A 19,825-nucleotide genomic window follows, 5' to 3' on the forward strand; every position below is an offset into this window, starting at 1 on the left:
ATTTCTGAAACGAGGGGACGATCTCGGTAATCACACAGTACAAAATGTTTATTTCAAGTGCATTCAAAATACTGTGTCAGGCAATGTTCATCCACAGGTTAATGGTTTCTTCAAATCCCTGTGTGTATGTGGATCCCATGTGTTTGGAGAAGGTGATATGTGGAAATAATCACAGTTGTTTGCAGTCTCACTCTGTCGGTTTTTCATCATTAGGCTTAACTTCTGAAAAGGGAGAGACAGAAAAGCATATTTAACTCAACTGTTGGCCCATCATTTGACTAAATCTAGTTACCATCCCGCAAATCTCCCTCCCTTCTCCAACCCATGTCCTTCCATCTACTTTTCTCCCAATCCTCGTTTCCCTCGTCCTCCTCCTCGCCTCTCGTTACCTTTCCCTCCCTCCTCTGTCAGGTTCTCCTGACTGGTGCTGGGTGTGTCCTTCCTGGGGGACGAGGCCAGCGGGCTGTTGTCTCCCTCCCAGATGACAGTGGAGCCGGTGTTGGTGGAGCGTAGGCGCAGGCGGGGCGGGGTCTTCTGGTCTCCCACGCTGAAGGACTGAGACGCTCCCCCTGCCCCCCTCCCCAGGCCCAGCCCCCACCCGTGGCGGGAGCCCAGTTTGCGGCGTCCCATGGATGAACGCACCCTGGCGCCCGTGTCTCCTCCTCCTGCTTCCGCGTCAGACTCGGGTTGAGAGGGAACCCTCCTGAGCGGGGAGGGGGAGCCTGGTGCACTGCGGGGGTCTGGGGGGGAGGAGAGGGGGAATGGCATCCATATTTAGACAGATTTGATACAGATTAGATGCAAGGCTGGAAGCTTCCTTCTCTACTGTCATTAGGCAAACTGGTGCTCTTTGTCATAGACATGTAGTCCAACAAATTCTGGAATCCATTAAAAAATTCTTCTTTTCGGTAGCATATTTTCATCAAACATTTAAAACAAAAAAACTTTGGAATCAATTCTGTGCAGCCTTGGATTACTTTTGGTCAAGACCAGATATCTAGTTTTGGGATATATTTATATATAAACACATATATATATATTATATGTGTGTGTTGTGTGTGTTAGCAATATAAATACACATATATATATACTGTATATATATACTGAGTTTATATATGTGTGGTGTTGTTTGCGTACTGTATTTGAGTCTGTATTTGCCTGAGACAAGAGACTCCACAGGTGTGAGGGAGCTGGACAAACAGACTTCATGAGTTAGTCTCACCAGGCTGAGCGGAGTGTGCGTCTTCCACACCGTCTGCCAGGTTCTCCACACTCCCAGCTGCGTAGTACAAAGCACGGCCCTCCCTCCCTGCTCCTCCACCTTTAGGCTTGATCAGCTTCTTCATCCTGTCTGCTATCCAGTTGGACTTCCTGCAAGCAGTGGAGGAGGTGTACCAGAGGGGTACGGGAGAAGAAGAATAGGGATAATTAAAGGGATGGAGATTTTAAAAAATGGGGAGAGAGTGAGAGATGGGCAGGGAAGATAGTTATGCTCAAGCAGTAGGTCGATGTTTCTCTTCACTGGATGTTTTTGCGCTCAACCTAACTAGGTGTGTGTGTTTGTGTGTGTGTGTGTGTGTGTGTGTTTGTTTACTTGGCCTTGCTCAGCACAGGGACACCAGGTTCTAGAACTCTATACTGATCCATGATCTTCTCCACCAGCTTCTGTTTCTCTCTCCGCAGCTCGCTCAGCTTCTCCCTGGGGAGAGAGGGGAAGGAATAGAGAAAGGGAGAAAAATATGGGGAAATGCAAGAAAAATGTGTTTCATTTGACATGGCTGTTTGTCCATAAATCCCTGCATGTTAGCACACTCTTGTTTATTAGAAAAAGGGGATGAGGAGATAAAAACAACCATTATGCATGTCTGTGCATGTGTGTGTCTGTGTGTGTGTGTGTGTCTGTGTGTGTGTGTGTGTGTGTGTACTGACTCGCTCTCTCTCTGCTGAGAGTGGTGTTGGTCTCGGCGCTCTAGACTCTGTTCCAGCAGAGCTCGGTTGTCCTTGGACAAAACTTGGTTCTGCTCCACCAGGTGGCGGTTCTCCTCTTCCATGTTCCCCTTCAGTTGAGTCAGTAACTATGGAAACCCCAACACACAGGCACACACACACAAAGCCTAAGGGTTTCAAATTAATCTCAAGTAACCACCGTCGGGGGAAATATCAAGTCAATCAGTTTGTGTTTGTGCAAACATACAAGTGTGTGTGTCGGTGTTTTCTAATTTGAAGCGCTTGCTAGATAACTGTAGTGAGGGGAATTTTCAGAAAATTTTAGGAGGGGAATTTACTTTTGTAATCCTTAGAGGGTGGTCAGCCAGGGTCTTTGTAAAAACGACTTCTGAATCTCTTATTGTCAGCCTTTTAGTGTCTGTATGTTTTCTCTACCTATTTATTTGTTTCTGTCTGTGTTTGTTTCTCGTGCTTGCATGACTACTCCATCACCTGGCTTTTTGTCAGTGTTTGTGTGTGTCTGTGGGTGTGTTCTGACCTGGTACTGGCTGTTGAGGCGGACGTTAAACAGATCCAGACTCTGGTTGTTCTCCCTCAGGGTGCTGATCTCTCCCTCCAGACGGGTCCTCTCCAGCTGGGCAGCACTCAGCTCCCCGCGCAGGACACTGCCCTGGGCCAGCAGCTCTGTCTGGGCCTGGGCCCCCTCCCTCTGCTGGGCCCGCAGCCTGGAGCGCAGCGCAACCACAGGATGTGTCACAACACCAAACAACATTACACCTGCAGCCACTCCCGTGGCCACTTCCAGCCACGCGTACATCCTCTGGGGGTCTTACAACACCACCCTAACGTAACATCGCCATGACGATATGTCAGGGTGCAAAATGAACGCAAAACCTGCAGCCACAACACCTACAGCCTCTAGTGGCTGTAGCTTTGAATAACAATGGTGTGATGTGTCGCCAGCAGCCCCTTTCCTCGCCTCGTTCATGTGTGTGGTAGCAGAAAACAATGCAAACCTTTACTCACTTATCACCTTTTCCAGCAGCCGTGAAAACAAATCCATGAAACATATAAAGTTGTAAGCATTTGTTTATGAGATATAAAAAAAGAGTTGATCCATGTATGTAAACGTGCTGATATTTCTAACTATTTTAGACAATTGTTCGTCTAAGAATTATGTTAGGCGCTAACTAACCTCTCTGTATTTAAGCATTTTGTTCCATAGACATCCCTGTAAAGCCATCGGGAATTTAACCCAGAAGTCAGTTACCTCTCGTTCTCTTCTTTCAGTCTCCCTAGTTCTCTTTCTCTCTCTGCTTGCTTCTGGATCTCTCCATCCATCTTCTCTCTCTCCATCATCATTTCTTTTTCTTTCTCCTCCAGTTGGGCTTTCCCCTCAAGAAGCTTCTGATACCTGAAGATCACAAAAGTAGACACACAAACACACACACACACATAGAGAGAAGTATTATGTTATATCTGGTCCACCTAGCTAGAGTGTGCCGGTGCAATATCCAATCTCCAGTAATCCTACAGACTATTCTATGCTCATCGGAAGTGATTAGGAATGTGTCCCAATGTCCTGTGTGCATGCGGGTGTGCATGCTTGCAAACATTGAAGTTTGCAAGAGCGTACCGCGCTCCTGTGTCCGTCCATGTGCGTGGGATGAGTGGAAGGAGAGTTAAAAACGGGCACATTCTCTTCACAGAGAAGGCTCATAAAACGATACTGTCCAACCCCGGCCCAAGCTTCACTAGGACTCTCTCTCCCCCAGACCCACTTCCTGTCCGTACCTCCCCTCCAGATCTCGGAGTTGCGTCTCCAGGTTACGGTTGCTGCTCTTGAGCAGCCGCTGTTTCTCCAGCAGTTCCTCTAGCTCCGCCTCCTGCCTCTGCTGCAGAGCTGTCATTCGCTCGTGGTCCCGCCTCGTACCCTCCATCCTGGCCAATGATTCCTCCCGCTCCCTGGACCACACCTTTGCCTCCGCCTCCAAGGTGGCACACCTGGCCTCGCTCTCGCTGCACCTCGCCAGCAGCGCTGCATGCTGGGAGCTCAGAGACGCCTGCTCCACCTGTGTGTGTGAGTGTGTGAAATAAAGGCATTTCTTTTACAATAACGAATTAGCTCAGTCAAGAAAAACCTGAACATAGACGAAACTAAGACTCACAGTTCTTGGTCTTCATGAAAAGTGGAGTGTGTGTGGTGGAGTGTACCTGTAGCTGAGTGTGTGGTGGAGTGTACCTGTAGCTGAGTGTGTGGTGGAGTGTACCTGTAGCTGAGTGTGTGGTGGAGTGTACCTGTAGCTGAGTGTGTGGTGGAGTGTACCTGTAGCTGAGTGTGTGGTGGAGTGTACCTGTAGCTGAGTGTGTGGTGGAGTGTACCTGTAGCTGAGTGTGTGGTGGAGTGTACCTGTAGCTGAGTGTGTGGTGGAGTGTACCTGTAGCTGAGTGTGTGGTGGAGTGTACCTGTAGCTGAGTGTGTGGTGGAGTGTACCTGTAGCTGAGTGTGTGGTGGAGTGTACCTGTAGCTGAGTGTGTGGTGGAGTGTACCTGTAGCTGAGTGTGTGGTGGAGTGTACCTGTAGCTGAGTGTGTGGTGGAGTGTACCTGTAGCTGAGTGTGTGGTGGAGTGTACCTGTAGCTGAGTGTGTGGTGGAGTGTACCTGTAGCTGAGTGTGTGGTGGAGTGTACCTGTAGTTGAGTGTGTGGTGGAGTGTACCTGTAGCTGAGTGTGTGGTGGAGTGTACCTGTAGCTGAGTGTGTGGTGGAGTGTACCTGTAGTTGAGTGTTGAGTGTCTGCAGCTGGGTGCAGGTGTCTTGCAGGCTCACTGAGTGTCTGTGCAGGCTGTCCACCTGCTCCCTCAGATGACTGGACGCTGACTGGGACTGGGACAGCTGGGAGAGCAGCACCATGCGCTCAGCACACACAGCTGCATTCTGAGTCACACACACATACAAAACACACACACACGCATACAAAACACACGCACACACATGCAAGAGAGGATGAATCAGGGTGGAGAGGGAGTGAGTCAGGCAACAGACTGCGAGGAAGGATGAAAGCAGTACATGAGTGCATCGCCAGAAATAAAGGGATTATGAAAATCAAGTCAGGAGAGGCAGAGGGTGCACACCTCTAAAAGCGCTAAAGCAGTCGGAACGAAAGATCATGTCATCTATTTACACCCACTAAACTAGGAAAAATCACTGGCATTACGGGAAACGGCAGACTGCGTGTTGACAGTTTAAGAGTCAAATAAGTTGACCCCCCCTCCTCCTCCCACACACACACCTCTCTTTCTAGGTCTATCAGTCGTTCGTTCACAGGCCACTTTGCCTTCTCCGCTCCTGCATTCTTGTGGGCTGAAAGGTGGCAACCCTGGTTGGGTTCAGACTGGTCCTCCTCAGCCTGTTCACTGGAGACGGTCTGCAGTGAGTGAGGACGTGCGTGTGCTTCTGACGGTGTGTGTGTGAGAGAGAGGCCTTGGGAAGTCTGGGCCAGAGGGATAGCCTCGACTTCTGAGCTTCCTTTTCTCTTTTCTGATCGGAGGAGAGCGTCAGTTGCTGTTATTAATTCTCCCTCCATTCTTCCCAGTTCCTGGTTCAGTCTTGCAACTTCATTGGACAATTCCTTCATGTGTGCCTTCTCATTGGCTTGTTCCTAGGAGCCAACAAGTTGGAGTTCATTATTATTTATAAGGTAGATAGAACTCATATTGTTTGAATCACCGAACAGGAGAAGAGAAAGACACACACAAGCACACACTAACCTCAGTCAGAGTGTTCATCTTTGCTTGAGCCTCTGTGTTTTGCTCCTTAAGCTCCATGTTGTCCTTTTCCAGGCTATTCAACCGAGAGCCAAGCTCCTTCTCCAGGTCTTGCAGCTGAGTACAAATCTCCTTAGACTGAGACAGCTCTTGACACACACGTCTACAGAGGTAGAGACATAAATCAGATTCTTTACACATTTCAGCAGTGTCGCAATTAGATACAATATGTGTACATATTGGGGGGATCAGGTGGCTGAGCGGTTAGGGAGTCAGACTATTAATCAGAAGGTTGTTTGTTCGATTCCCGGCCATGCCCTTGGGCAAGGCACTTCACTCTACTTGCCTCGGGGGGAATGTCCCTGTATCTACTGTAAGTCGCTCTGGATAAGAGTGTCTGCTAAATGATTACATGTAAATGTACATTCAGTGTTTCCTCTATGATTTTTTTAGCAGTGGGGGCAGGTCTGTCCAACCTGCGGTGTGAAGAGTCAGTGTGTCTGTGCTATTCTCCGACATGCACTCTAACAATCACTGCTGATAGACGGCCTAAAATGTTGTACAGCCCTATTTCTGATACCATGGCGGCAGAAATTTCGCCGTGGCGGCAGGCAAAATCAAAATAGAGGAAACGCTGACATTTTGATTATCTCTCAGCTGAAAGTGGTGCAAGCTTCATGTGTGTGTGAGTGTGTGTTTGACCTGTGTTCAGTCTCCAGGCTGCAGGCTCTCTGGTTGCTATGCTCCAGGGCGGAGGCAGTGCTCTGTAGTTGTTGTCTCAGTCTGGCCGCCTCCCTCTCCCTCTGCCTCTGCTCTTTCCGTTGGCTGTCCAGATCGTTCTGACATGCCTCCTTCTCCTGCTCCAACCGCGAGGCCTCCAACAGCGCCTGGTCCCGCCCCCTGCCCAGCGATTCTGCTTCTAAGGCAGACTCTCGTAGCTCCGCCTCCAGCTGCTCCTCCCGGCGCCGTGAGGCTTCCAGGCTCCTCCCCTGGCGCTCCAGCTCCGTCCTCAGTGATTGGATAGTCAGCTCCAGTTGGTTGCCCTATCAAGTAGGTATGCATTCAGGAACACGCTATTCAGAAATGTTAAATATATCCTGCACCACCAAAGGTTAATGGAGGTTTCGTTCATTGTGATGAATCTTACACATTGCCTATAAATTAGAGTTGAGGGAGATGATGTAACTGCAGTATGTATTGTGTTTTAGTGCAGGGTGCAGTGTGTGTGCAGTCCTTGAATATTACAGTGTGTGTGTGTGTGTGTGTGTAGGTGCATGTGTGCGTGTGTGTCACCTTGCGCTGGGCACCGCGCAGCGTGTCCATGGAGCTGCGGAGCGTCTCCCTCTCTCTCTCCAGGGCGGCTCGCTCGCTCTCCAGCGTGGCGATGACGCTGGCCTGCATCCTCTGGAGCTCCGTCTGGCTGCGCAGACGACACAGCTCCTCCTCCATGTGCAGACCCTCCGACTGCAGCACCTGACACACACACACACACACAACATGGACGGACAGGAGAATGGACTGATGGAGGGGTAGCTGGATGACGGAGAAGGATGATGGATGTGTAGGTAGAAGTACGATTTGGTGAGTGGATTGACAGATGGATTGATAGTGAGGTTGGTGGGTGGATGGATGGATGAACAAAAAGGGATAGACTGATTGACCGGCACCTAGTGTTGATTTAATACTGACAGAGTAAAACATGGTTTGACTTGTTAACCTGTTTGCTGGATAAATTTACTCGTCCATTAGTGAGGAACCCAACATTAATTCACCCATTGCTTCATTCTCCCCATACCTCTATTTGTCTCCTGGCCTCCCCCAGGTTCTCCGCGGCCTTCCTCAGCCTCTGCCCCTCGGCCTCCAGGAGCACCAGTCTCTGCTCGGCCTCCCAGGCTTTCCTGCTCTGCTCCCCCAGTTTGGTGCGCAGGTCCTGGGCTAATGTGGCCTGCCTCTCAGCCTCCTCCTGGGCGTCGTGGAGCTGGGAGGACAGGTGCTCCACGTCAGGACCAGGAAGGGCACATGTTGGCCTGTCAGAATGTTCTTCTATCTTCTCTTTCTTCTCTTCCTTCTTATCCACCATTTTGGGGGTAGAGGAGGTAGAACTAGTGGGAGGTGTCTGATCTCTCACGGTGTCTCCTTTCCCGAGGTCTTCATCAGTCACGCTTGGAGCGTTCGTTGTCTCTTTTGACGCTTTCTCTTTTTCTTTCCGTCCCTCTGCTTCTCCTCGTGTTTGGGGCCTCGCCTCCTCCTCCTCTTCCTCGCCCTCTCTCTTTATCACGTGGCCAATCTCTTCCCCGACGCCAGCTTCCCTCCTGGTCGTCATGACGTCTGCGCCTGTCTCGTCCTCCTCCACTCGTCGCCCCGTTCCCTCCCCCTCTCCCCTGGAAGACTCAGAACCGAGGACTCCTCTCTTCATCTTTCCCTCCCTCTCTTCCTTCTCCACCATGGCCACTTTCTCCACCTGCTCTCCCTTCACTTCTTGGTGTTGCTGTTTTTTCATCAAAAGGTCCAAACGTTGTTTTAAGGTTGCGTTCTCGTTTTTCACATTCTGAAACTGAGAGGGGAACAGGGAGAACAGACAGAGATATAATATCATGTGATTGACATGCTGCTTTTGGGTACAACTGTGATGTGACTTCCATGAACCATATACTCTCACCTCCCTCAGTGTGTTCCTATGCTCTGCCTCCAAACTGGCCAGCTCTTCCTTCACGTCCAGTGAATCAGCCTCCTACAATGCATAACAGACATTATTTTCAATGTTTAGATTTTTCTTCCACTTTGCTCACACTTTCAGTGTTACAGTGAGTAACACGAATTTAACCCCAATGTTTGTCGTCCCCGAAATTCCAACGGCATGTATTCACTTGCAATTGAGCTGCGATCCAACCAAGGTATCTTAACCTTTAACCTTTCAGACTGTTAACCAAGCAGCAGATCAGTTTGCCAGACTGACAGACACCCGCGTCCCCTGACCTCCTGCTCAGCCTGAAGGTTCTCCAGACGCCTCCTCAGCTCCGCGTTCTCCTTCTCAGCTCCCAGCAGCCTCAGCGAAGAGGCCTCCCCCACTTCCACACTCAGCGGCTTCATGTCTGAAAGACAGAGGGGGGGATGAAGATGGAGGAAGAGAAGATGTGTTTGTCATTCAAATTCAGATAACTCAATTAAATGTACTCTTAATTGAATATAAACAAACCGGCTGACAGACCGATCATTTCATCTGATTGACTCATTTGGCTTGGCTCCTCGTCAGACTCCACATCCTCTGATTGGTGGAGATGTCGAGCGAGTCTCATTGGTCCTTGGCTGCAGATGTTGTTGTGATTGTGGCGAAGCTCAGCCTCCAGTCCCATGTTCATTTCCAACAGTTCATCGACCCGCTGCCTCTCTGTATCCCGCTCCTACACACACACAATATGGTTTACTCTTCAGCTTGTGCTACTGCTATCACACACACACACACACACACAAACACTGACCATAATGCATGAAACACACCCAAGCAAACACTTTCAAATCCCTACCCCTTCCATGTCCATGAGTCTCTGGCGCAGCAGTAGATTGTCCCTCTCCAGCTCCCGTAGGCAGGAGCAGCGGGCGCGGGCGTCCGAGAGCTGCTCCTCCAGCAGGGCCCGAGTCTCCTGCAGCGCCACACACAGCTGCTGTTGCTCCTGCAGGGGGCAACACACAAACACACACTCTCACACACACACACACACCACAAATACTAACCAGGGAAAACGAGTTCTCGAAAACTCAGTCAAGTGAATTTATTGTCTCTTTCATTTATGAATATTAATTTTTCTTTGTCCCAGACAAGCCAGCCCCACACGTACGCCAGCAACACCTGAGACACCCAACAGAATCGTTACGACAGTGAGAGACGAGGCGTAATTGACTATGGATTTTCCTCTGCAAATACCATCAGGGGAGACAAGAAGGCTTTGCTTTATCTGTGGACTACAGAACCATGATGAGGAGCTTTCCTCATTGTCGTCCTCCAATTAGGGTTTTAACCTCGAATACAGAGCAAATCCGCTCCAATGTGCCGTTTGTTTACATGAGGGGTTTTCAATTCACACATTGATGTGAATTGACATTGACCTTTTAGTAGAAAATGTACATGATCCCTGAGAAGTGGAAACTTAGGAAACCTTTAGTAGTAAACTGACTGTGATGTCATTCAAGGTACGTAATTTATAGTTACACTGTATGACATTTAGTGGTCATATGCTTTTACTGTCATTACCTTTCTAGTTAGTGTGTGGATTTGGCTGCCTTTATTCGTGTAGTAGTGGGTCACAGTCCCTGGTGTGCTTGTTGTGTTGTGGACGGCACACAGGGTTGCCTGCCGGTGGTGCGTTGCGGTACCTTGAGCTGCGTGCGGGTGAGGTCCAGGCTCCGGAGCCTGTGTTTGCTGCTCTGAAGCTCCGTCTGAAGCTGTTCGGCTCGGCCCGCTCGCTCACGGAGGCAGTCCAGCTCATCACGCAGCGCTCGCATGCCACGCACCTCGCTGTTCAGGGAGCGGTTCTGTTGGGGGGAAGCACGCACGCACACACAAACACACACACAATCATCAAGAAACAGAGGGTGAGGTAACACGTAGATCAGAACAGTCTGATTGATTTTATGAGTGAAATTGGTTCTTTATTTGAAGTTCGGGAAATTGAATGGAACGCGTGTTAAATGTCTCACTAAGAATTACCTCCTTCTGCAGTTTCTTAAGCTGGTCCTCCATAGTGTGGACCTCCTGTTGGTAATCCATTAGTTGGTCACCTTTGTCTTCCCTAGAAACATTACACAAGTTGTTATTGCTGTAAAAATCTCCACACACACACACACACACACATGTTACACAAACTTACACACACTTACAGCTCTTGTTTGAGTCGGCGTAGCTTAGCCCTGCTGTCTGCCAGCTGGACTGCCAGGCCCTGGGGTACTTCCTCTTTGTGACCACCTGGAGGCGCCGTGTCAGACTCCGCCGCCGTTTCCCGCTCCCTACACAGCACTGCTATCCTCTGAGAAGGGGCGTGGAAGGCAACAAGAGTAAAAGACAGATGGAGGGCTAATGTTACAGACACCTTACGTTTGTGTGTGGGTCTGCTTGTGTGTATTGTGTGTGTGTATTGTGTGTGTACCTCCAGGTGAGTGTCTCTCTGCGTCAGCAGCTCTTGTATCTGTCTGGCCATGGAGACAAACAGCACCTGGAGCTCCGCCCCATCCAGCCCTCCTAGCTCCTCCCACTGCAGGGGCAGCACCATACGGGGGTCCTGGGTGACCTGATGGGAGAGCAGATTCAATGTTTGATGAAATCATTGTGTGTAAAATGAACCTGGCACAAAATGGCAGATAGAGAACGAAGAAAGAAAGATACATTCCGTTGGCCCTTAGAGACAGGCCAAGGGAATGACTGACCTCTTGTATACAGGTAGCGATGGCTGTTTGAGTCTCAATATCCAGGGACTGGATCTGTTGTATGAATGTTTCTTTGTTCTCACACTGTGTGCAAAATACAAAGTATTTTCAATGATTGGATATGTACGTGTGCGTATACACTCTTGTGTGTGTGTGTGTGTGTGTGTGTGTGTGACGTCACCTGCACAGCACAGCCAAGTAGCAGCAGCAGCAGTCTCCTCAACTCCTCTACTGCTGCCTCTGTTCTCACACACACACACACACACACACACACAGAGGAGAACTCAAGCTGAGTATACTGAGGTTTTTGGACAAGACATTTGAAGATGTTCAGAAGAATCAGAATCAGAATCCGAAAGGGTTTTGATTGCCATGAAAGTTTGCACAGACAGGAATTTATTTTGGCAGGAAGGTGCATACATTAAACATATAGGAACCTTAAAACTTAAATACGTGGTCAAACTATACTAAAGGTATATGTTTGAAGGTATTTAAGATTAATTTCAAAGGAACTCCATTGACAGTATTATGGTGCTTCTTACCAGTTAGGGGGTCCTGCCCCAAAATAGCGATATTTGGCAGAGGCATTAAAATCAACTGCTGTAAGTCTTCCTGATGGAAATAATGAGAGGGGCAGAGAGACAGAGAGATAATGAAACAAACTTGTTTTCTCTTTGTTCATCGCTGGCCTAAGGGATTAATGTGATTCCAGCATACAATGGCTGGCCTTTGTGATATTACAAAACTTTCCACAATCTCTCCCATCGGACAGCACAATTAAGGGTATAAACATGACCTGTCAGTCCTCAGGTCAAGTATGGTCTGCAGGTTACACTCTCAGAAAGAAAGGTGATTAATTTGTCCCTAAAAGAAGAAACCAGTTTTCAAATTGCACCCAGTAGGGTTTTATATGACCTGACAATGGTTCCCTGGGACATCGGGTTGCAAGTGTTCTTTCTTCTAAAATGGCAAAAGGAAATCAATACACTGTGTTACTAGAGCAGTGACTAGATGTGTGATTGATTGGAGGGATATGAACCGGAAACACGTGCATCTTAAACACAACCAAAATCAAGCACATCTACTGTATCTTCTAGCTGGGCATGAGAGGATTCATCAGTTCAAATGACGCATCTGACAGAACGTATGCATGTGTGTCCCCGCCTGCATCTACTGTTAGTAGTGCTGCCTCTATATTTGCTAGAGGTTGTCAGGCCACAGATTTTAGAAGCGAGGCTATCGTGATCATACTGCTCTGTCAGAGGCTGAAGGTTTTTGCAGGGTGGTTTGTGTGACCAGGAAATGCAGAGCGGGAAGTGGAACCACAAGGAAAAAAAACGTGAGAAAGAAAATCACCCTCTCAGCAATGACAGTTGAACCCACTTCTTAGTACAAACAGTAAATATATATTCAGCTGCTCAGCATAAGTGAATTCACACAAATTATTAATGGCTTAAGTTCCTTATTATAATATTTCTGAACAAAGAGTTGGCTGAATGAGTCACGTCAAAGACGTAACTGACAAAATGATTATGATTTTTCTTAGTTTTTCTCTGTAATAACCTTTTTATCTTTATACCACAAGTTGTTATTTGTTTTGCATCTAATTTTTAATCCTTATAAATGGATGTTTCTTTCCTTCACTTTCCTGATTCAAGTGGTTGTTTGTGTGTGTTTTTGTATCCTTTTATCTGGTAGTTTGTCTCGCCACTGAAATGAACAAATACATCTGAAGTCTGACAAGAAAGATGCTGTGTCATGTCAACCCTTCAACACTTCTAGAATGAGGTGGGCCAACCGCCCCTGTTTTCAGAACAAAGAATCAATGGAGTCCCCCAGAGGTTTGTTCAGAGAAAGATAAAGAACAAGATTACCTGGTAGTAAGCTCTGACATGTCTGTTGAGGATGGAGAAGTTCTGGATGCAGAGCATCTGGTCGTGGTTCTGGCTGTGGTACAGGTGTTCCATCTTGGGGTTAGGGTCACTAGAACAGACACATCATAATGAATCATAATATTTTTAGACCTCATATAGAAAAAAAACATTTTCACAAATCAACCATCATGTGCATAAACACAATTTTATTAGTAGTGGGATCGGGATTCTCCGTGGTGTGTGAACTCACATGACCCTCATGACCTCATTCAGAAAGATCCCATTGGTCAGTCTCAGGTAGCGGTCCTGGGAATTCTGGGAGTTGGAGTTGACCTCCATGTACTGACTGTAAAGAGGAATGCCATCCTCTTCCTTTGGGACAACACTTTCAAAGAGCTGCACCTGGGAGGGGAGGGGGGAAATGGCTTCAAAAACAGACACTTCAGAAGAAGTATACCAGAGAGAATGTGAGCGTGAAACAAATCTTAAGTGGTGCTCTGAGACAAGATCCTTGAAGAAAAAACGATATTCCCGTGAAACTACACCAGCTTAAACAATGAGGGTCAATCATTGTATCAGAGTCCTTGGAGAGATCCAATTTCAGGCAACATAGAGAACTGTTGTTGTTTATTTGTTTAGATCAGTGAAACCAGAGATGGTGTTAACTTGAGGCAAAGCATTAACAGAGTAGGAAGTGACAGCAGTACTGGGGGGGGGGGGGGGGCAAGCACGTCACTGATAGAACACAAAGGAAGCCATTGCATCAAAAGAAGAAGTTTGATGTTTTCTAATGTTGCACTCCTCATAACTTACAAAATAATACATTATTGTCATGACCATCCGATTATTGATGGAATCAGGACAACTACATATAGGCTGCTGTTCTCAAGATAAGTGAAATCTACACAATAAGCAAGAGAATTATACAAGTTGTTTGTGTTTAAACAATTGACACTTCTTAAGGCAATGTGTCCCTTAAAGGGAAAGCAACTGTATAAACATTTTTTTATCTTGGTTTATGTCTAAGTGGAAGTGATTTGAGTAAAGTCCACCTACCCAACGCACCAACGCACTCTCCATAAATTCTTCTATTAAGTCCATAACGTTAGAGTCCATCGTTGCCGTATGGAAATACGAAAACAAATATCAACGTATACATTAAGAGTAAATAAATTACAACTAACATCAAAGTTGTATGGCCATTGACATACTTAATAGAGAGCCCATCTTGTGTCAAGCCAGTAGTGGTTTGACATTTTATGTTCCACTCCCTTCCTCTATTTCACTTGAGCTTGTTACTGTTGGTGAGCGCATTGCAAAACCACACCGGAATTTGAAGCGCACGTTGCAGTGTGTGGGTTTCTTCCTGATACAGTTACTGACGCCTTTACCAGTTCATTTGTTTCCACAAAACCACCAAGATTTCTATCAAGAGGGCGACAACAAAATGGAAAAAAGGTGATGTACATTTTGACTTTGAAGTTCTCTCACTAGTGATGTCGTGAGTTGTGAGTCAAGTCTTCCAGAATGAGGGGTCAGGAAATGTGGTACCCACATACCAGTCCTACTGTGGTCTGTACAGCAGGTCTGATAAGTTGCGCCTTGGTGACATCTGGTGGATTCTCAGTGTGCTTTTTTTTCTTTCAAAAAAATAAATATTTTCAAAAATCTTTGGTTAGCTGAGTGATCACTTAGATCTGCTGTGTTTATAATTTCGTAAAACTGTAAAATGTGGGGATGATGGTGGATGCTGTCATGCTTTTTGTTCTGGTTTCTTTCTCTCTGTCCCTTAATAGTCAATTGTTGTGGTGATTTGTATTTGTCCAGTGTGACTGGGTGTAGACATGCTGGTGCAGCAGTTATAGGATTAGTCATGTTAGGATTATGAGATTGTATGAGGGTGTCAGAGTGGACCAGATGACATTGTACTGCCACACGGCTTCATGTTGTCATATTGAATTACATAGTTCACACACAATCACACACACATACACACACGCCCAATCCAATTCCTCTGGTTGAACTGAAATGACCCAAATCATTCAATACAAAAGGAGACAACACCACAAAGCAGTTAAAAACGTCTAACTTTAATACCTTTTATGCATTTTGCGAACTTTATATGTTAGAAAGCATTGCAATCACAAATGCTATGCCTACTAGTGAATAGGAATGAATGAGAATTTTACAGAACATGAAGGGTGAGAGTTACATTGCCAGTGTGAATTGAATTTTGAATTGGTCCCATTTCAGATCAGTTGAATCAGAATGTATGCTCCAAAGAGCATGTACACATGCATGCATGTATGTGTGCATGTGTGTCTTCTATGTGTGAGTGCTTGCATAACATGGTTGTTTGGTAAATGTTTGTTTGTGGACAGTACATTGTTTATGGGGATCAGCGTGTGTATATCTTTATTGGTGCATCTTGGTAACATGTCACATCTGTGTCTCGACCTTGTTTATTCTAGATCTCATGTGAGTTTATCATCCCCTTTACACAGTATTCACACTCCGCCCGATGGACCGACCACCACATAGCCCGAAGAGCACTGAGTTCTACAACATTCTTGAGTTCTAGAACACTTGCACAGAAGGTGCTTGAGTGTCATTGGAACAGAGCCTGTTTGCATTGGCCTTGTGTCAGAGCAGCTGTCTCATCAGTGGAGTATGAATAGCAGGTGCTTCCATGTGTCCAACACACCATGAGGTCAGAGAACAAAGAGGCCTCAGACACACATCACCCCCACCCCCTACCCCCTACCCCCTACCTCCTACCCCACCCCCCCACCCCCCCATCCACCCCCGCCCCAACTGCACCTTCCCCCCCATGCCAGCTTTCTCTGCCCCTCTTTTGTAATTGGTCTTTCGTTTAGCTGGATGTGGACGGAGACGTTGCCTTCTCAACATTTTCCACCTCTGCAGCCTCAGGGGCCACCTCCACCTGAAAGAAAGAAAGAAAGAAAGAAAGAAAGAAAGAAAGAAAGAAAGAAAGAAAGAAAGAAAGAAAGAAAGAAAGAAAGAAAGAAAGAAAGAAAGAAAAAGGGAATATATGGATGACTTCATGGGGCCTAAAATGGGATCTGACGTGCATCAGCTTTGCTAATACTCCCCTATAATCCTAAACTGAAAGGGATTCGAGTCTGAGCACTGAATGATTGAAAGTGAACCCAGACATTCGTCTAACTCACCTGGCCAGGATGCAGCAGATTGAGGAAGGCGCCCTTGAACTCGGTCACGGTTTCCTTGACTCCCTTCTCAAGGATGTAGCCCACACTATCGTCCTCTGGGTTGTCCAGTTCGGCCGCGCCCTCCATTGCTGTCTGCAGGTAGCGCAGGCTCACCATCACCGTGATCTGTGCTCACCATGACATCAGAGAGTCAGTGGTCAACAGTTCATAACACAGAGTAAAAAGAGCCAAACAATAACTTCTAGCTATGGCCCATCTAAAATATATGGCTGTCCTTAAATATTTGTCTTCTGGGCGCAGTCTATTCCACTGATGTTTACGAGGGAGCCTAAATGAAGGGCAGTTTCAGAGCAAGGCCAGGAGATTGAACTGCAGCCTCATTAGGAGGTATTGATCCAACCTCATACGTTATGTGTTGAGTTGTGTTGTTGATGAAATGACACACTGAATGACGTACTGGGTCACTGGCTCATAACCTCTGTTTGGAACATATTCTATGTGCCCCTGGGGTTGGTAATTGGTATAAATTAAAAACTGTAATCAATTGAATCGATCTCAGATCAATTTTAATGAAGATTGTGTACTACTGCCAGTGTTTCTATGTGAGTGTTAATGTGTGTGTGTGTGTGTACTTGTTACTGTGCCTGTGTGAGTTCGACCCTGTGTGCCTGTGAATGTGCTGGTATATAATGTATGTGTTTACCTGCACGGAGATAACAGACAGGATGCCAGGACCAATGGTGTTCATTAGGCCCATGTAGTAATCCACCAGAGCCTGTCTGCAGCCTCGGTTGTATAGGTTCAGTTCCTCTGATTGGTGCTCATAGTTGAAGTGGGCGGAGTTATCGGTTAGGTGTTCCTGCAGGCATGGACGTGGCGAAGAAGGGTTACAGCAGCTAAATGGGACCCCGTCCACAAGGTAACGACCATCCACATTACTCCGCACGCGACTAGAGATGAGAAAGGAGGGAGAGGAAATAAAGAAAGAGAGTGTAACTGTGTTGAGAGTCAGCTACGACCGTTAACCACATAGCTCCATCAGCTCCTCATCTCCTTTTTCATCCCTCCTTCTTGTCTCTTTTTGTTCTCTTCTTCCCCAAACTCTCACCAAGTCTTGCATCTTTCTTCACTTTACTATACCCTCACGCCCTCCCCTCTCTCATCCTCCCTTCCCCTCTTACTCACTCCTTTACTTCCTTGGAGGTAAAGTCCAGGTAGCGGCTACTGATCCACTGGACCTCAAACCAGTCTCTGTAGTTGGTGTTGCCGCAGCACCTAAGGTCCATCTGTAGGCGATCGATGGTCTCCTTCTGAAAGCAACGGCCCGGTACATCCGTATCCCGGTAGAACCGAATACCATTCCTCAGACCGACCTGCATAGAGAGAAAAAAAGAGAGAGAGCGAGAGAGAGAGAGGGCGGAAGTGGGGGGGGAGAAGGGGGAGAGAGAGAGAGTATTGAATTTCAGTAAAGTTTATCATTTTTGTCATCTTGATACATTTTATTTTGGAACATAGACAATCCCAGCCAAAGCCCATTTTCATGATCATTATCAAATGAACATTAGTTTAAGGCTTTTGAACACTTTGAATTTGGTCACTAAATCATCACCTTCATTGATCTAGCCCCATACAAAACCTCACCTTGAGTGACTCCTCCAGGCTACCCTGCAGAGCGTAGCTGAGCACCACAGCAGACAATAGGTGAACACACAGCAGCATGGACAGGCCAAACCAGGGCAGCAGGAAGGGCTTCCAGCGAGGGAAGCGGGATGGATCCAGAGAGTCCTGGCAGATGCGCCCGGCAAACATATAGTTTCCGATAGATGCCAGACCCACTAGCATCAGGATGTTGGGGACCACATGGATCTCTGCGTTGTCCATCACCTTCAAAGACAAAGGGCAACAATGTGGTTATGTGATCACATACAGTATCTTTATGGTCTAGTCTAAGTTATTGAGTTATAATGTACAGTAACTTACGTTGCAGTAACATAACATGATGTAAAAAAAATAGTCATGTTACAATGTATCTTGGTGTGCATTGCTGTATTGTATTATAATGTATTGTATTGAATCAGAGCAAATCGTATTGAATGACATTACAATGGATTGTACTGTCTTGTGCTGTATAGTGTGTGGCGCAACATGTAGCCTGAAAAAATAAATCTGAGTAAATGTTAGCACAAGTGGTTTCAATCTCTTTTGTGCTCACTTTAGCCTTGTACCAGAGAAATCCAAACTGAATATTCTTGGTAGCCTTAGTAATATAATAACTTGATTATGATGATATGTGGCTTAGACATAGACACAGAATACATGATGACATAGACACAGAATAAAGGTCCTCTCTGAAGAGAAGGGCTCTAAAGGAGACCCAGATTGTATTTAATGTTGTTTTAGTTCATCAGACACCAATCATTTCTAATTTCAACCTGGGATTGATTCAATTTCAGCCCCTACAACCATGTCAGGACTTGTCAGAATCCAGCCTCCATATTGGAAATCATTCACACCCAGTGAGAGGCTATTTTCATTATGGGATTTTCTGTAGCTCCATGGAAACCATTGACCTTCCCCAAGAGGCTCTTATTGAAGCTATCAGTAATCAATTCTTCATTGAATTTCTAAGGAGGTTATGACACTAATCTATCATTTTCAAAGCATGACTTTCCCTGGGGATCGCAAACATCTAAGAGAACACAAACAAGCCCATGTATGCACATTTACTGTCAGAGCCACTCTCTGGCATTGACCCAACACGCACAGGTGGAAAAGACAGCTGTGTCTATGTGTGTGTGCGTGTGTGTGCGTGTGTGTGTGTGTGAGTGTGAGTGTGAGTGTGTGTGTGTGTGTGTGTGTGTGTGTGAGTGTGAGTGTGCAAGACAAACTGTGATCACTTGAGGGTACGAGTACATACATGGATTTGCAAGTATATGTCTGAATATTGAGTTTTTATGGATCCTGTTCTTTTACTTATATTGTGCTTGTCGCAGCGTTTGAAATATGTACCTTATAATATGTACAATATCCCCCCTATGGATGAATAAAGCACTTCCCTCTATAAGTGTGTTGCATGGTTACATGACTCTCTGTATGTCTATGTGCTGTCTGTGTAGCCTAGCGTCTATGTTTTCAGATCCTGCCCCCATGCCCCCTCATACCTCAGCCCTGCGGAGAAGCTCAGTCTTTAGGTAGACGCCCAGGCTGAAGGTAAAGGCCCCAGCCAGGACAGTCACCCAGGTAATCAGCCACAGACCCTGGGCCAGACGCACGCGCCGGTGCAGGGGAAACTGCACTTTAAACAGGGCCATGGCTCTCTCTCACCACCACGGCCAGCAGAACCTTCTCACGGTAGAGGACGAGAGGCAAGGGGTGAGAAAGACAAGAGGGGAAAAGGGCTAGGTTGTGGGGATGGAAGGGGTGGAAGGGTGGATGAGAGGGGACGAAGATCTTCGAGGAGGAGAGAGGATGGAGACCGTAGGTTTCGGAGGTGAACTGTGATTCTTCAAGGTGTCTTGTAGCTTTGTGTAGGAGTTTAGGTCACAGGAAGGTTGTTGTCGTGGTCACTCTCAGGCCTGTCTGTGATGCGTTGTTGGTTATTATGGGGTTGAGCTCCTCTAAGTTGTTCC

The 19,825-nt window shown here is 46.8% G+C and overlaps 2 protein-coding genes across 2 annotated transcripts; both read right to left on the bottom strand.

Annotated features, from left to right (window-relative positions):
- Nucleotides 1-336: 336 nt before the first annotated feature.
- On the bottom strand, nucleotides 337-14,306 carry ccdc88b (coiled-coil and HOOK domain protein 88B). Its single transcript, XM_084669591.1, has 27 exons — nucleotides 14,062-14,306; nucleotides 13,256-13,407; nucleotides 13,006-13,114; nucleotides 11,674-11,743; nucleotides 11,313-11,371; nucleotides 11,132-11,215; nucleotides 10,855-10,995; nucleotides 10,589-10,734; nucleotides 10,419-10,500; nucleotides 10,085-10,243; nucleotides 9,238-9,384; nucleotides 8,922-9,114; nucleotides 8,690-8,805; nucleotides 8,373-8,444; nucleotides 7,509-8,267; nucleotides 7,007-7,186; nucleotides 6,416-6,756; nucleotides 5,717-5,876; nucleotides 5,239-5,607; nucleotides 4,722-4,883; nucleotides 3,742-4,019; nucleotides 3,218-3,361; nucleotides 2,486-2,672; nucleotides 1,930-2,075; nucleotides 1,595-1,699; nucleotides 1,223-1,371; nucleotides 337-740 (listed from the first exon to the last, which is right to left on the bottom strand). The coding sequence occupies exons 1-27, from the start codon at nucleotides 14,119-14,121 to the stop codon at nucleotides 337-339; spliced, it is 4,974 nt and encodes a 1,657-aa protein (XP_084525717.1). The 5' UTR covers nucleotides 14,122-14,306.
- A 1,571-nt stretch (nucleotides 14,307-15,877) lies between these two features.
- On the bottom strand, nucleotides 15,878-19,507 carry rom1b (retinal outer segment membrane protein 1b). The gene is made up of 6 exons (XM_084699006.1): nucleotides 19,358-19,507; nucleotides 17,838-18,080; nucleotides 17,382-17,569; nucleotides 16,900-17,146; nucleotides 16,197-16,361; nucleotides 15,878-15,949 (listed from the first exon to the last, which is right to left on the bottom strand). Exons 1-6 carry the CDS (start codon nucleotides 19,505-19,507, stop codon nucleotides 15,878-15,880), a joined length of 1,065 nt encoding a protein of 354 aa, XP_084555132.1.
- Between the last annotated feature and the right edge of the window lie 318 nt (nucleotides 19,508-19,825).

Source organism: Hypomesus nipponensis, chromosome 1, assembly GCF_054491055.1.
Source record: "Hypomesus nipponensis isolate SF chromosome 1, ASM5449105v1, whole genome shotgun sequence".
In the NCBI taxonomy this organism is placed as follows: Eukaryota; Metazoa; Chordata; class Actinopteri; order Osmeriformes; family Osmeridae; genus Hypomesus; species Hypomesus nipponensis.